At 40.2% G+C, this 15,320-nt stretch overlaps 1 protein-coding gene across 1 annotated transcript in view; it reads right to left on the bottom strand.

Annotated features, from left to right (window-relative positions):
• Positions 1 to 10,423, bottom strand: part of LOC143718320 (tripartite motif-containing protein 16-like) — a 43,458-nt gene extending 33,035 nt beyond the window's left edge. Inside the window, exons 1-3 of the mRNA XM_077209377.1 lie at positions 9,534 to 10,423; positions 6,167 to 6,262; positions 5,850 to 6,080 (exon numbers count right to left, since the gene is read on the bottom strand). Of these exons, the coding sequence (XP_077065492.1) occupies positions 5,850 to 6,080; positions 6,167 to 6,262; positions 9,534 to 10,106 (900 nt within the window). The 5' untranslated portion in view covers positions 10,107 to 10,423. The remainder of the gene's footprint in view (positions 1 to 5,849; positions 6,081 to 6,166; positions 6,263 to 9,533) is intronic.
• Positions 10,424 to 15,320: the final 4,897 nt, after the last annotated feature.

Raw genomic sequence — 15,320 nt, 5'->3', positions numbered from 1 at the left:
GTTGCTTCTCTTATACTGAGGGGTGGGGTAGCCACTCCCAGACACTACGTCACGTCTGCCAGCCAATTGGGGCTGGCGTAATGTAATAGGGCTTCTGAGGAATATGCAGAAGGGGCGTATCCCATAGTGAGACAACAAAATGTATGCTTGAAAGAGAACAGCATGTGCTAAGTACATTTAAGCATAAGACACATATTAGCATAAGAAACACATATAATTTTTAAACATTATTAGAAAGACTGCTATCATGATTCCAAGCTGTATATTGAAATTATAAATAAAAAGAATGAATGACAGCAACAGCAAAATACCATGTTTGGTTGGTTATAACTAGGGATGCACCGAATCCAGGATTCGGCTTCGGTTTCTCCGTAACCGAACCCTAGGCTTGCGCTATGCTGGGCGATGTCACGCCGCTTTTGATTACAGGAAGGTGTTTGCGTAGGTGGACCTTTCGAATGCAGTAGGCTGTGAGGAAGTTGAAATGGAACTCGTGAGCAGAAAAAGTGATGTTCGGCAGTACTTTCAGTCAAATGAAGGTGATTCAAGTCAACATGTTCAATTTGCAATGCCGAATTGTCTTGTGGTGGCAAGGACCCTAAACAATACACAACATCGCCGATGTTTAAAAAATTGCGTATGAAACATCCGAAAAGAATACGAGTTGTGCATGAAGGAATCTACAGACAGCAGCCAAAATGCAGCAACTTCAGGTATGGCAAAGGAAGGACAGTCACAGCTTAAAACTTGTGTTAACCAGATGACCATTACCAGCTTTGCTAACCCTACACAGAAACGTTGTTTAATTCATTAATGTGTTTACTGTGTTAATGGACTGAGGATGGGAGTAGGATTCGGTATTCGGTTTCGGATTCGGCAGAATCTTAACCAGTGGATTCGGTATTCGGCCGAAACCCAAAAAATCTGAATTCTATGCATCCCTAGTTATAACCCCATTTTTTTAAAAAAACATTTGTCCAGAAACCATGAAAGTGATCCATTCACATGTGGAAATAAAATCTAAAGGTCAGTAACATACCAACATCTATCTTATATGAAATATTTTTAAATAATCATAACCTTAATCTGTTAACACTTTACAATAATGTTCAGTTATACGTTTTTAGTTATTGATGAATTAATCATTTACCAAACATGACTATACATTCATAAATGATTAATAAGTGGTATGCTAACGATTTACAAATGTTATGTAAATTAGTTCACAAGTTCCTATACCCATATAATCTTTAGTCTAATAAGGTTAAGCGTATTTGGCTTGCTGTCCGTAGTTATTTGCTCCAGTTAATGGAAAGATTAGATGGGTTCACTCCTCCCGAAATTACGTTGTTAACTTTACTAAATCAAAAAACTAATTTCCTGACTGTAAGTCATTCGTAAATGTTTATTCACTTGAAATCAAATAAATTATGCTTCTTAAAAATAGTGCTTTAGCAGACCTGCATGTTTGTCTTACAACTTCATGATACATCAATAAATTATAAACTACCGTGACTGGGAGGGGACATGTTTGGTTCACTTAGTTTTGTCGTGGCCACGAGTTATTAATTCGTGGGAAAGTCATATTAACTTATGGGAACACGGTAATAAGTCTTGGCTACAAGATCATTTTGTCGAGGTAACATCATCCTTATATAGGGGTGGTGTGAAAACTTTTGAACAGTATAAAGATGTCCAAATATTCCTATATTGTTTAAATATACTTTTTTTCATTTAGTACTGCCCTTCAGATGCAACAGAAGATACGTACATGTTTCCCGGAATACAAATTAATTACAATTTACCTTGATCTTCAAATTAAAAAAGTTTTGATAGTCGTGTTTGAATCCCTCAATCGTCCTCAGGTTGAAAAGATGGGTCTCAAAATCATACAGTCACTGTTGGAAAGGCTTAAAATATGTAAAAGATGCTGGAAAACCAAAGAATGTGCAATATATTTCTGAAGAATGTTGGGCATTTCAACTGCTCGGGACAAACAAGGGACTTAAGAACAACCATCACGAAAAAAAAAAAAAAAACAGTAATGGATCATCCAGGTAACGACACACAGTATTAAAAATCAAGGGTACATAAACTTTTTGAGTCATTTTTATAGTCAGCAATTTTAAGTCAGCAATTTTTCTTGTGGATTATATGTAAACTTCTTTTATGTAAAATACAGCATCTTATTTAGGACAGTACTAAATAAAAAATAACGCATTTTGTACGATCCCTCTTATTTTGCCAAATGATTCCGATTTTCACAAATTCTATTAGAGGATCACAAACTTTCAAGCAGCACTGTGTGTATGTCTTTTAATAGGCATAATAATAATTAATATATAAAATAAATAAATAAAGACAAGATCAGTTAATGGATTTAAAAGGCTCTGAGATGGGATGGATAAAAAGTTTTCTTGTAGGCCTATATTATTTTGTTCTTACATATTCTTTTATCATTTATTGATAAAAAAAAAAATTCATTTGAGTGCTGTCTATAGGCAACATCATGCGCAATATAATCATTTAATATAATAATTTAATTCCGCCCTCATTTTTTCATTCTTAATCAAAAATACATATTATTATAGGCCTATCCATTTCTGATTTGCAGGTTGCAGGTTGCTATGGTCGCACAGGCCATGACTCGAGGCCATGAGAAATAGATGTCGTTCCCTCAACATAAAAAAGTCGTGGCCATGAGAAAAATATGTGTTCCCTGAACATTGGAGCTCTTTGTACGACTTTACACTTTACACGTTCCCACAAGTTAATATGATGTGGCTACAACAAAACTAAATGAACCGAACATGTCCTAACCTGGTCACCGTAATATACTGATCATTTATTAATGGTGTGTTCATTTGTTCATGATTACCCGTTGTTTATTGAGATAATAATACTAAAACAATTTGAACATAAATATTTTAATGTTTTGTAAGTGATTAATATATCAACTAATAACATCTTTATAACATAAATCCTCTTCTATTGATCTGTTTATTCTGATTATTTCATGATTTACTATTTTTTAAGATAATATACAACATATTTATCTTTTATTAATCATTTATAGATGTATAGTCATGTTTTGAACATGATTAGTTCATCATTAACTTATAACTTAAAAATGACTTATAATTGAACATTATTATAAAGTGTTACCCAATATCTAAATCAAATGCATCGGTCATCATCTTAGCTGTGTTGCATAAATTGAAATGATAGAATTATAGAAAAGACAGAGGCAGATCCGGTAGGAGAAAGGAGGAACCGGAGTAATAATGGGAGCCCTGTGGACCCAAAGGGGTGGAAAGCTGAGGCGCAGCCAGAGGTCCGGAAGTCCTTGGTGAATCCAGGATGGAAGCTGGATGAAGCCAGCAGAAAGGGAGGAGCCGAGGAGTTGGACGGAACTTGTGAGGACGGGAGGATTTTGGATGACCTCCATGGTTGGAACGCAGGAGTTTGGAGGCTGGACCAGCGGACACAAAGGAGCCAGGAGGCTGGGTGGGACAAGCAGAGGAAGGAGGGCCAGGGAATTATTCGGAACCAGAAAGTCCATTAGGCCTGGTGGGACCGGTGGAGAAGAAGAGACCTCAAGGGTGGGAGCATGGATAGGAGTCCATTCCAGAATATGTAGGTCAATGAGTGCTAGCTCCGGGACCACCGTATTAGGGATTCTCCTCCTCTTTCACCCACTGTGAAGGGGGAACCACAGGCAGGTGTCTGCTCTGTCCGCTCTTTGAGCCCGGCGTGATATAAGGCACACAGGGAGTCATCTGGGTAGTGCACCATGTGATCTAGATTCTCATGGGTGTGATCCTCAAGGGAAGGTCAGACAATTATGAAACTGCACATCCATCAGAATTGAAGATCACCTGAAGCAACTTTGGCGAACATTACTCAAACTTGGTACCATCAATTACACCATGATGTAAAAAAAAAATCAGAAGGGAAAATTTGGTTTAAAAAAGTTGGCCCCACCAAATTTGCTAGCAGTTCATATATTTAAAAAATACAAATTTATCAAAAAATAAAAAGATATTTGGCCCCAAACGAGCCAACTGAACAGCAGTTCTCAATGTTCATAGTCAGTCATAACAACTTGCCCTGAGCTGTTCAGCTCAGTGTCGCCCCCTAAAGGTGTCTAAATACACCCTATTCCGGGGCAAGTGGGTAGGGATCCGCGGACACGGGGGTAATTGCAAAAGGCCCACTTGCCATTAAGATAATGGGCATTTGTCATCCCAATTCACCCTACGGTCCCTCCGGGGCATTATGCGTCCAATAGCAGCTAATTTGAATGGGCGTTTTTCCATGAACCACCTTTTTGGGCTACCTCAAAAACATCTCTGTTTACAGCGACCCGTTTCGACCATGTCTCTTTAAATGATAATGAGCAACTGCCATGGGTCATGTCAACACAAGACACATAAAGTGCTGCCTTGGCAACGTGCCTTGGTGGACAATATAGACCTTATGAAGCCCCGCCCTTTTTCAGCGCTTCACTTGTTGTCTTTTGACTTCTGGTCTGTATTTTCACAGCGATCTTGCGTTTTTATGAATGAACGGCTCATTTTAAAATCTTCCCGGTCTACTGACATTTGTTAAGACATCTGCTTAAAACATTACAATGCTCATGACAACTTTCGTTTACTCTACAATAAGTAAATCCACTTCACCAGCTAATTACTCCTCAACAGCGATGCCATAGAAATATACAGAGCTAAACGGAAGTTCAAAGACAATATTCTTAGAATGGCTGCGCACTTGTTTCTCTGGCGCATAAGGTCTATAGAAAAAGCTGAGGATGTAAATCTGCTAATACGTGCCATGAACAATACGACATCATATTGCTCAGAAAATCCAAACGGCTTGATTATTGAGGGTGTTTATGCTTTTTGAGAATTAAAAAAAGGAGTGAATGGATTTTTTTTCATTGTATGGTGGTTGTGTCCACACACGGCAGACACATTTATATGCAAACACAATATAAAAGTGAATTTTGCATCCGATTACCCCTTTAAAAGAAGTTGGGGAGTTCTTGTCTGCATCAAAAATAATTTAGCACAACATCAGCTCTCACTGTCTTTGATCACAGGCAAGAGATTTACTCCAGGAATCCAAAAATCAAAGTGCTAAAAAATAATGAAGGGGTTAATGTTACCTACCGCAAATCGCATCCATCAGATCTTGCTCTTCCAACTTCCACTCTGTGTGTGCGCATGTTGCCTAGTAACAAACGTGCTTGCAGCGAGAACACGTAATTTACCCGGAAACAACAAATTCTAATTTCTGATTGGCTGGTAGGTGGCATATAACTTTGTATAATTCTTAGGTTATAGGTGTTGGGGTTCTGGTTAGTAGAATAAGATGATTTGTTGTAGCCAAGTTATTTATAGTCAGTAAAATATCTGTTGGGGGACCATCAAAATAAAGTGTTAACAGATATTAAGCATTGAGTCTACTAATACTCTAATGACAGTTAGTATGTAGTTGCAAAGTTACTTATAGTTAGTAGAATGTCTAAAGTGGAGTATCAAAATAAAGTGTTACCAAAAAGTTTATATGTTCTGGAAGTTTTGAACTGTTATTTGCACTAGTGGAGCTTGGCAGCTAAATAGGTCTCACAGAAGAAAGAGCTCAGAACATGTTTCCTGAGAGATTTCCAGAGCTGAAATGCATTCATAAGTGTCGTTTACTTAAAGCAAGATGATCAGATGAGAATCTACCTTAAGATTATATAACACAACACGTCAGTCAACAGCTCATTTTGCTCTCACGAAATGTTTCTCTGTGAGTCTCTTGCTCAAGTTCACTATGATCCTGTTCTTCTAGATCTCTGTTACCTGCAGGAAATGGATGTGATCCTGTGTGTGTGAAAGCTGCTCCAGCTCAGCATCTCTCCTCCTCAGATCATTGATCTCCTGCTCCAGTCGCTCCAGTCGTTCTTCAGCTCGACTCACTGCAGTCTTTTCCTGATCTCTGATCTGCTGTGTCGCCTCAGAGCAGATTCTCTCAATGGAGTGGATGAGCTCAGCGATCCTCTCACTGTCCTCCACTGCTGTCTGTGCAGAGCGCTGTTAGACACACATCACAATCACACAGTGAGCTTCAGTGAGTCCTGACTGAGACTTCTCAAACTTCTCTTCTTCTCCAGACTCACCTTATGAGACGCCACAGCCTCTCTCAGCTGCTGAAGATCTTTCTCTCTCTGCTGGATCCTCTGCTGGAACGACCTCTGCGTCTCCTTCAGCTGCTTCTACACCACAAATCAATAACAGATGTCAGTTTATTCTGTTGTCACATATCTGTCAGGGTTCTGTCACTTTGGTCTAGTTTATTCTTGGTTTTGTGCCAGAGCCCTAACACTCCTGTATTGTCTTGTCTTTGTGTGAGTGTACGGCCTCTTGTCTGTGTGCCTTGTTTCATGTTCGAAGCGTGGTGTTCGGATTCCGGCACTCATGTCTAGTTTGGTTTTGGTTCTGTGCCGGGATTTGGACATTCATGCTCTGTGTGTTTGTATTCTGTTGTAAATTCACAGGATGAACATTCACTCGTTCTCGTGCGCTCGGTCTTGTTGTGTAAGCATGCAGTTATGAGTTTCCTTTGGCCGTACGCGTGTGGTGTGGTGTTGTGTTCGGTGTAGCATCATCGGCTGCGTGCTTCCATGTTTTGTCTTGTGCTGAACAGCATGCGGATAGTGTTTTACCCACCCATTTTGTTAACTGATCATCAGTGGTGGTAAGTAATGAAGTATTTTTTTCGGGGATCTGTACTTTACTTGAGAATGTTTTATTTGCATCTACTTTCACTCTTACTCCACTACAATATTAAAGACAAAGTTTACTTTTTACTCCGTTACATTTCCCCATGCCTGCTCCAAGTATTTAATACACTGGCTTTCCAAACCAATGAAAAACTTGGTTTTCTTTTGAAAAAAAGAACGTGTGAGCTCTTTGCCAGCATACGCTCACACAGCAGTCAGTTCACCATTGTGGAAGATGACCGCAGAAACAGGTAAAGGTGCAGCTCTCGCTGCCAGCAATGATCTCAAGATTCATGCTTACCTTGTATCTTGCACATCTTCTGATTGATGCAGCTAATGTTATGGAACATGTCTATTGCAAGTTCAACCCCTATACTGCGTTATGGTGCTTCACTGACACTTATGATTGCAAATCTAACAAATTCTTAATAGCAGTATCTAATCTTATCATTTGTTCAGTTAAACATTGCAAATCACTCCCAAAACAATTGATCTGCTTAATTAATGATATTTACAGTTTGAATATTTACGTTTTACTTTTGGTACTTAAGTACGTTTTAAATCGGATACTTTTGTACTTTTACCCAAGTGATGTTTGAATGGAGAACTTTCTACTTTTACTGGAATCATATTTTATTTAGGTATATATACTTTTACTCAAGTTTAACTTTTGAGTACTTTTACCACCCCTGCTGATCATTGGTTCAATTGCCCCACTTGCCTTGTTTGCTCCATATTTATTCTCTGTGTTTGCAGTCCTGTGCCAGATCGTCGTCAAATGATCCCCTTGTGTCCTGCCCAGCCAGATCCTATTTGCCTAGCCAAGTCATGCCTTGTCCAGTTGCTGGTCTGAAAAGTGTTTTTGTCTGTCACTGCATTTAACTTGACTTATTCTTGACAGAGATATATTTTGTCAAACATTCTGTGAATATTTTCTATTATTTTATGTTTCTTCATCAAAGACTGTTCTACAAAAGTTTGTGGTTGTAAATATGCAGTGTTGGGCAAGCTACTTAGAAAATGTAGTGAGCTAAGCTAGCAGTTACTCTACATTAAATGTAGCTTCACTACACAGAAGCTACCACCCTGGGAAATGTAGCAAACTAAGCTCCAGCAATATGGCAAAAGTAGTTTACTACATCTAAAGCTACTTTTTCAAATTTAATTTTTATATTGAACCAACTTAATTCCAAGTCAGTGCTGTCTCAGTGATCATTAAAATTGTCAATCAAACATATAGTCAGGCATAATTTGTCAGTTCAATTGTTTATTCAACAACTGTTCCAAACCAATTTGGCCAAAAAAACAAAACATAACTATATAAAACCATATAACTATATATAACTATAACAAAACCAGGTGTCAAGAGTGTGTGCATCTTTTTCCATTTCTCACGTGTCAGCCAAAGGATTGATACTGGTACGTGATGTCACACCATACGGAGCAGAAGGTGATGGTAATGCACCAAAAGCTGGTTTGTAGGGCCCTATGAAATCTGTTTTATTTTTTCCCACATTCCAAATTCAGTTTTATTTTGTTTTCATTTTTCTGGACTCCCATTTTAATGGTTAAATAACATTAGTAATCAAAAACGTCTAATTAATTGAAATCATGAAACGTATATAATTTAACAATAATTTATTAACATTTTTAAATAAATTACATTTGAAGGGCTCTATAAAATAGATTTTTTTAATGGTTTAAATTGTAATGACCAATTCTTTAAAATCTAGGGCTAATGATTTAAGCAAAACTTTCTTCAAAGGTTAAAACCAACCTTTTATTTTGACAGGTTGCCATTCAGCTAGACCTTTGAGTCTCTGTTTTTTTTTTTTTTTTTGATATGACGCAAGTTTTTCTCAAATCCAGCTAAAATGCTGCTAAAGTGACTCTCAGAGCGGCTGTGTAGATGAAGTTCATCGATCCATTACAGAAAACATCGCAAGTGTCATGGGTGCTTCAGTGTGTGGTAAATGAATCCGCGCGTCTGAGCCATTCATTCACAGAGACACGCAGAACATGCATGATTCATTTTTAAATTGTCTTTAAGCGGTTTAATATTCACAGACACTTGTCTTTAAGCGGTTTAATATTCACAGACACTAGTCTATATCGCGATTTTATTTAAGTTTACTTACCTTCTTTTAAACCAAGATCTGACAAATTCCGTGAAATTCTGCGTTATACAGTACATTTTGTTTTCATGCATGTATACCGCAATTCAGTCCATGTTTTCCGTATTGCGGTAACTTAATGAAATCATATGGCCCTATGGTTGCCAACCACCGTAAAACAAGAAGAAGAAGAAGTCACCGTCACTAACTGATCCAGCATCAGTGATACTTAGCAGTTGTATTTCCGATTTGAGCTTGAGCTTTAGAAATGCTTGGGAAAATGTAACGTTAGCTTGTGTGGACGCTACCGCACTACTTGATCAAAATAAGAGCTTCGCTACTGAAAAGCTATTTGATTCAGAAAACAGCGACGCTACCACCACACTATTGAGAAATGTAGTTAAACTAGTAGCGTCACTACTTGTAGCGACGCTACTGCCCAACACTGTAAATATGTTTACGTGTTTTTTTCTGCTAAGTTCAGTGTAGAGCACAAATATTCTCAGCAGTGAAAAGTCCACTTGCAGCTTCTGTTCACTTCTGCTGACGTGTTACCTGATCTTATGGGGTATACATGTTACCTGATCTTATGGGTGCCAATATAAATACTGTCAATATTTTTACATCAGTGTCTACTTTATAGTTCATACCTGTTTCTTTGTCCTCTGAGCTGCAGCTGATACAGTGTCGTGGTTTTTATGTTCATCCATCATACACAGCAAACATATAAACTTCTGGTCAGTGCGGCAGAAAACCTCAAGGAGTTTATCATGTGTTTGGCAGATCATCTCCTGCAGTCGTCCAGTGGCATCAGTCAGATTGTGTCTCTTTCTTTTAAACAAACTCTCATGTTGTTCAAGGTGATTCTGACAGAAAGACTCCAGACAGCCCAGACAGGACTTGACGGCTTTGCGTTTTCTTCCATCACAGACGTCACACTCTACATCTCCAGCTCCAGCGTAACAGTCAGCAGGAAGTTTAGTCTTCTTCAGTTTCTCCACCACTTCAGCCAGCATGGTGTTTTTAGTTAAAGCAGGTCTTGGACTGAAGGTCTGTCTGCACTGAGGGCAGCTGTAGACTCTCATCTGATCCTCCTGATCCCAGCAGCCTGTAATACAGCTCATACAGAAACTGTGTCCACAGGAAGTGGTCACTGGATCCTTCAGGAGATCCAGACACACTGAACACAGGAACTCATCCTGAGAAATTATTGCTTCTGCCATTTTGCTTGAATACAGAGACACAAACTCACAACAGCTCAACTACACTTCAGTTTCAGTTTCACTGAACTGAAGAGTTTCCTGTTTCCTGGTTCTGTGTTTGAGTGATGTATGAAAAACGTGTCTGCAAATCTGTAAAGTTCCTCACTCCTAGTGTAGTGGGTTTCCATCTGTGTTGTTTTCTTCTTAATAAAACAGATCCCTCACGATGATGCAGTTGTGGTGTGATTTACTCTCGGCTTCTTTCAGTTTCTGTATCAAAATATAACAGACCCCATCAGACAGTTCTAACAAGGAGAATATCTGGTCCGTGCCTCTCATTGCCATGACATCCCGCAAAAGAGAAAGGGCACCTGGAAATTACATCAGCTTTACCCTCACACTTACACGACGTATCTTACATAAAGGTACTTCTTTAAAATTTTATAAAGATTAACACATTTATAAAAAGGGTAAAAGAAAGACAATAACACAGAAATACAAATATACATATATATATATAAGAAATGAAAATAACAACATATTTTGCTGTTGCATATTGTGAACCTAAGTGGAAAGAGATAGAGCAGGTTGTGAGAAAGGCAAGGGCTTCATCATCTCCAGGGCCTAATGGAGTTCCGTACAGAGTGTACAAGAGTGCTTCAGGAGTTCTACGAATTCTGTGGAAATTGATAAAAGTGGCTTGGGAAAAGCAGGTTGTACCTAGAGCATGGCGCAGAGCAGGGGGAGTCTTTATACCCAAAGAAAAAGATGCTACAAGCATCAGTCAGTTTCGCCCTATTTCACTATTAAACGAAGGAAAGATTTTCTTCAGCATTATTGCTCAGAGATTGTCAACCTACCTATTAAAGAATGGCTTCATTGACACTTCAGTTCAAAAAGCGGGCATTCCAGGATTCTCAGGATGCTTAGAACACATCAGTGTTATCTGGCAACGAATTCAATCAGCTAAAAAGGAGAGGAAGGAGCTCCACGTGACATTCCTGGATTTGGCTAATGCATATGGTTCAGTGCCACATGAGCTTCTTTGGGCATCATTTGATTTTTTCAGTGTACCGATGTCGATAACAAATTTAGTGAAAGCCTATTTTGGAGATTTGCAATTTAGTTTCTCAACTCCAGAATTCAGCACTACATGGCAATGCTTAGAGGTTGGAATAATGGCAGGATGCACCATTTCTCCACGGGCTTTTACCATGGCAATGGAAGTAATCATTAGCGCATCAAAATGGGTAGTAGGAGGAGAGCGCTTGGCTTCTGGGAAGCGACTACCACCAATCAGAGCATACATGGATGACATGACAACCATGACTACAACGGTAGCCTGCACTAATCGGTTATTGGGGAAGTTAACAGATAATATTGAATGGGCACGAATGCAATTTAAGCCCTCTAAATCAAGGAGCATCTCCATAATTAAAGGCAAGGTAGTAGATAAAACATTCTTCATTAATGGTGAGGCAATACCAACAGTTTCTCAGAAGCCAGTGAAGAGTCTAGGGAGATGGTACGATGGGGATCTAAAGGACACAGTTCGAGTGGGAGAAGTTAGACGACAAGCAGTGGAAGGGTTGAAGAGCATAAACAGCTGTGCTCTACCAGGCAAACTGAAACTCTGGTGCTTTCAGTTTGGTCTTCTGCCAAGGTTGCTGTGGCCACTGACTGTGTATGAGGTTTCTTTGACAACAGTGGATAAGCTGGAAGCGTTAATAAGTTCATACATCAGGAAATGGTTGGGAGTTCCACGCTGCCTCAGCAGAGTGGGACTTTATAGTAAAGGAGTATTGCAGCTGCCAGTCTCTGCTTTAACCGAGGAGTTTAAGTGTGCCAAGGTCAGACTGGAAATGACTTTAGCAGAGTCACGCGACAAATGTGTAAGGGAGACAGCCCCTGTGGTAAAAACTGGTAGAAAGTGGTCAGCAAAGAAATCTGTAGTAGAGGCAAAGGCTGACCTTCAAATTGGGGATATCGTGGGACAGGTACAGCATGGAAGAGGGGGTTTTGGGCTCAGTTAAGCTCCTCCTAAATGGCACAAGGCAGGCCCAGCCCAAAGGAGGAAGCTGGTAGTCAACGAGGTGCGAAAGCAGGAGGAGAGGATGAGATGTATAAAGGCCATTTCCCAGGCCAAGCAGGGAGAGTGGATGAGATGGGAGAGTGTGGAACAACGCAAAATGGGCTGGCAAGACCTTTGGTCAATGGAAGAGAGTAGGATCAGTTTTCTTATTAGGTCAACATATGATGTTCTCCCATCACCGCAGAACCTAAACCTCTGGGTAGGAGAGGATCCATCTTGTCCTTTGTGTTCATCACCTGCCACATTAAGGCACATTTTGACAGGATGTAAGGTGGCTCTTAGCCAGGGTCGGTTTACTTGGCGCCATGACCAAGTATTGCGATGTTTGGCTTTAGCATTGGAAGGCAAGCATAGTATGACCAATAAATTGCCGCCTGTTCTAGCAAAACATTACACGCAGAAGACAATATTCCTCCGCCCAGGCGAGCAACCACCAAGAAAAGGTGCTAACACCAATTCTCGCCCAGGACAACTGGAAGCTGCTAGGGACTGGAAGATGCTGGTTGATCTTGATCACGGCTTATTTTTCCACCTGAGATTGCCACCACTAACCTACGACCAGATATTGTTTTGTGGTCTGGATCAGCACGCATTGTTCAACTGATAGAGTTAACAGTGCCATGGGAGGATGCGGTAGATGAGGCATATGAGAGGAAGAAACTGCGGTATGCTCATCTGGCCACTGAAGCAGAACAGCGAGGATGGAGAGTCCAGGTTTATCCAGTGGAAGTGGGTTGTCGTGGTTTTGTGGCACACTCTACAACCCGGTTCCTCAGAGACGTCGGATTCAGTGGCCAAGAGTTGCGTCGTACAGTAAAGAACTTATCTGAAGCAGCAGAAAGGAGCAGCAACTGGCTGTGGTTGAGACGGAAAGATTCTAGCTGGCTGTGTACAGGCCGCCATGCTACGGTTTCGTAGAATTCTTGAAAACTTGAAAGGTCTGTTGGTTTATTTGTATAGGTTGTTTAGTATTTACAGTCATTACGTTCCTGTGTATATTGCGTGAATGACGGGTGGTTGGGCAGATATTGTGTTCTGCGGTAGGTGGTATGCCATACGGAACCGTTGCCACTGAAACTGCATATTAACGCACCAGTGGGGCTCGACAGCCTTAGTCAAACGGGTTGGCGCGTATGGTTGGGTTGCGGAGAGATTGTGAGATTGTGGTTCGGTCTCAGCAGCAACTGTTGGTTTATTTGTATAGGTTGTATAGCATTTACAGTCATTACGTTCCTGTATATATTGCGTGAATGACGGGTGGTTGGGCAGATATTGTGTTTTGTGGTAGGTGGTATGCCATACGGAACCGTTGCCATTGAAACTGCATATTAACGCACCAGTGGGGCTCGACAGCCTTAGTCAAACGGGTTGGCGCGTATGGTTGGGTTGCGGAGAGATTGTGAGATTGTGGTTAGGTCTCAGCAGCAAGAGGGAAGCAGAGGTCAGTAAGCTGGGCTGAGTTGAGTGGGGGACGGAGGGGGTGACTCTGGGACGCCAGAGTCACTGTCGAGCCCTCTTGAGGTGTCGTGGGCTAGTCGACGAAACACTGAGGACGGAAGGTGCCCACTTGAAGACCCTAGAGATGTTCCCTACTCCGCTCAATCCAGAGGGTTGTTATGGGGGGACCGCACTGTGGTTGCAGCCGTTGTGTGTGCTGACGCGCAATACACTGTATTAACACCAGACAGAAAATTCACGTCACCAGATGGAAAGAATGGATGGAGAAGCATAGGTTACTGTAAAGCTACGTCTTAGTTGGTGATTATCTTGGCGAAAGCCGAGTACAAATCAGCATGAAGTTTTAACATCTACTCTCGTGTAATGGAAATCTGCTTATGGTCACATGACCATAGATTACTTGTTTGTAATTTCTCCCAAAACAAATTATTTTAAAATAAAATGCCCTTAAATTATATAAGAGGTATACAGTCAAAAACCCAGAACCAGATATGAAGAATGAAGACCCGGAGTCAGAATTATAATAAATTAAAGAAAAGATTTACTAAAGATAGTTTGCAGTTTCATCAGCAGAATTCAGCTTCAAGTCTCAAACAGGAGTTTGTAGGCCGTCCGATTTACAGTTACAAAGATCACAGCAGTTATACCATTTCCAAGGTCTAAGCTACGTCATTGCTTACAGGTTGAATGATTCTCATTGGCTAAGAAATAAATAAACACAGAAATGTTCCACACATATACAGATAGACTAAAGCATATCTCCATGGATTATGCAGCTGATACTCAGACCCTGAAGTTAGGCACGTCATGACCTACCAAGTCACAGATTTGGTTTGCTGGGCGCCAGCCTGCCTCAAACAACAATTCAATCAATCTCCAATAATGCCAGTGGTTCCTTAACCTGCAACCAAAAAGACTAACACACACACACTGACACACAGCTTTTCCAAGGTTGGATTTGGCCAGGCTCTAATTTTAAACAGGAGAGTCCTCTCAAAACATCAAGATAATGTGTTCTTTCTCTCAAGGATAGCTAAACTTTAGTCCAACTGCAAAGTAAGGCTTTAACAAAGAAATGGTCCCTAAAACTATTGGCTTAAATGACTCCTCTATGTTTCAACACGTTGCAGACCTCTCAAACAGAAAACTAGTTTCTGGAAGTTGGGCTAAATAAGCAAGCACTGTTACTGCATTCAGATATCAAATACAGACATTAAAGAATACATGAAAAGAACATTTGAGTAATCACACTGGTAACTTCTATAACAAAGTAAAATCTCCAGAGAAGTCATTCAACTCATTTGATATTTAGAAGGAAACATATCGATTAATACCTTGATTATAATCACTCAATTGTGAGTGACAAATGTGAGTAAAGTTTATTAGAAAACTTAGGTAACAATAGAAACAGTTCATGTGTTCAACAGTTCAAATTAGTTGATTCTCTCTATGGTGGTTCCCGTGCGCTCCGCACACACACACCAGCGGACACACAGACAGAAGATTATGCACACAGTGTTACAAGACAGCGTTGATTGCTCAAATCAGAAAATAACAGAACCATAACAAACAGAGAAGAATTGGTGACACACCCGGACCCATGACACAATCTACCATTTGAAAAACCATTCCATATACATAGTCCCAATTATGACATACACTAACAATTGGTCTCTATGCGTCAC

Source organism: Siphateles boraxobius, unplaced genomic scaffold (assembly GCF_051911475.1).
Source record: "Siphateles boraxobius isolate OS27281-9 unplaced genomic scaffold, OSU_SipBor_1 61, whole genome shotgun sequence".
Classification (NCBI taxonomy): domain Eukaryota; kingdom Metazoa; phylum Chordata; class Actinopteri; order Cypriniformes; family Leuciscidae; genus Siphateles; species Siphateles boraxobius.
This window is presented reverse-complemented; position numbering and strand designations above follow the sequence as displayed.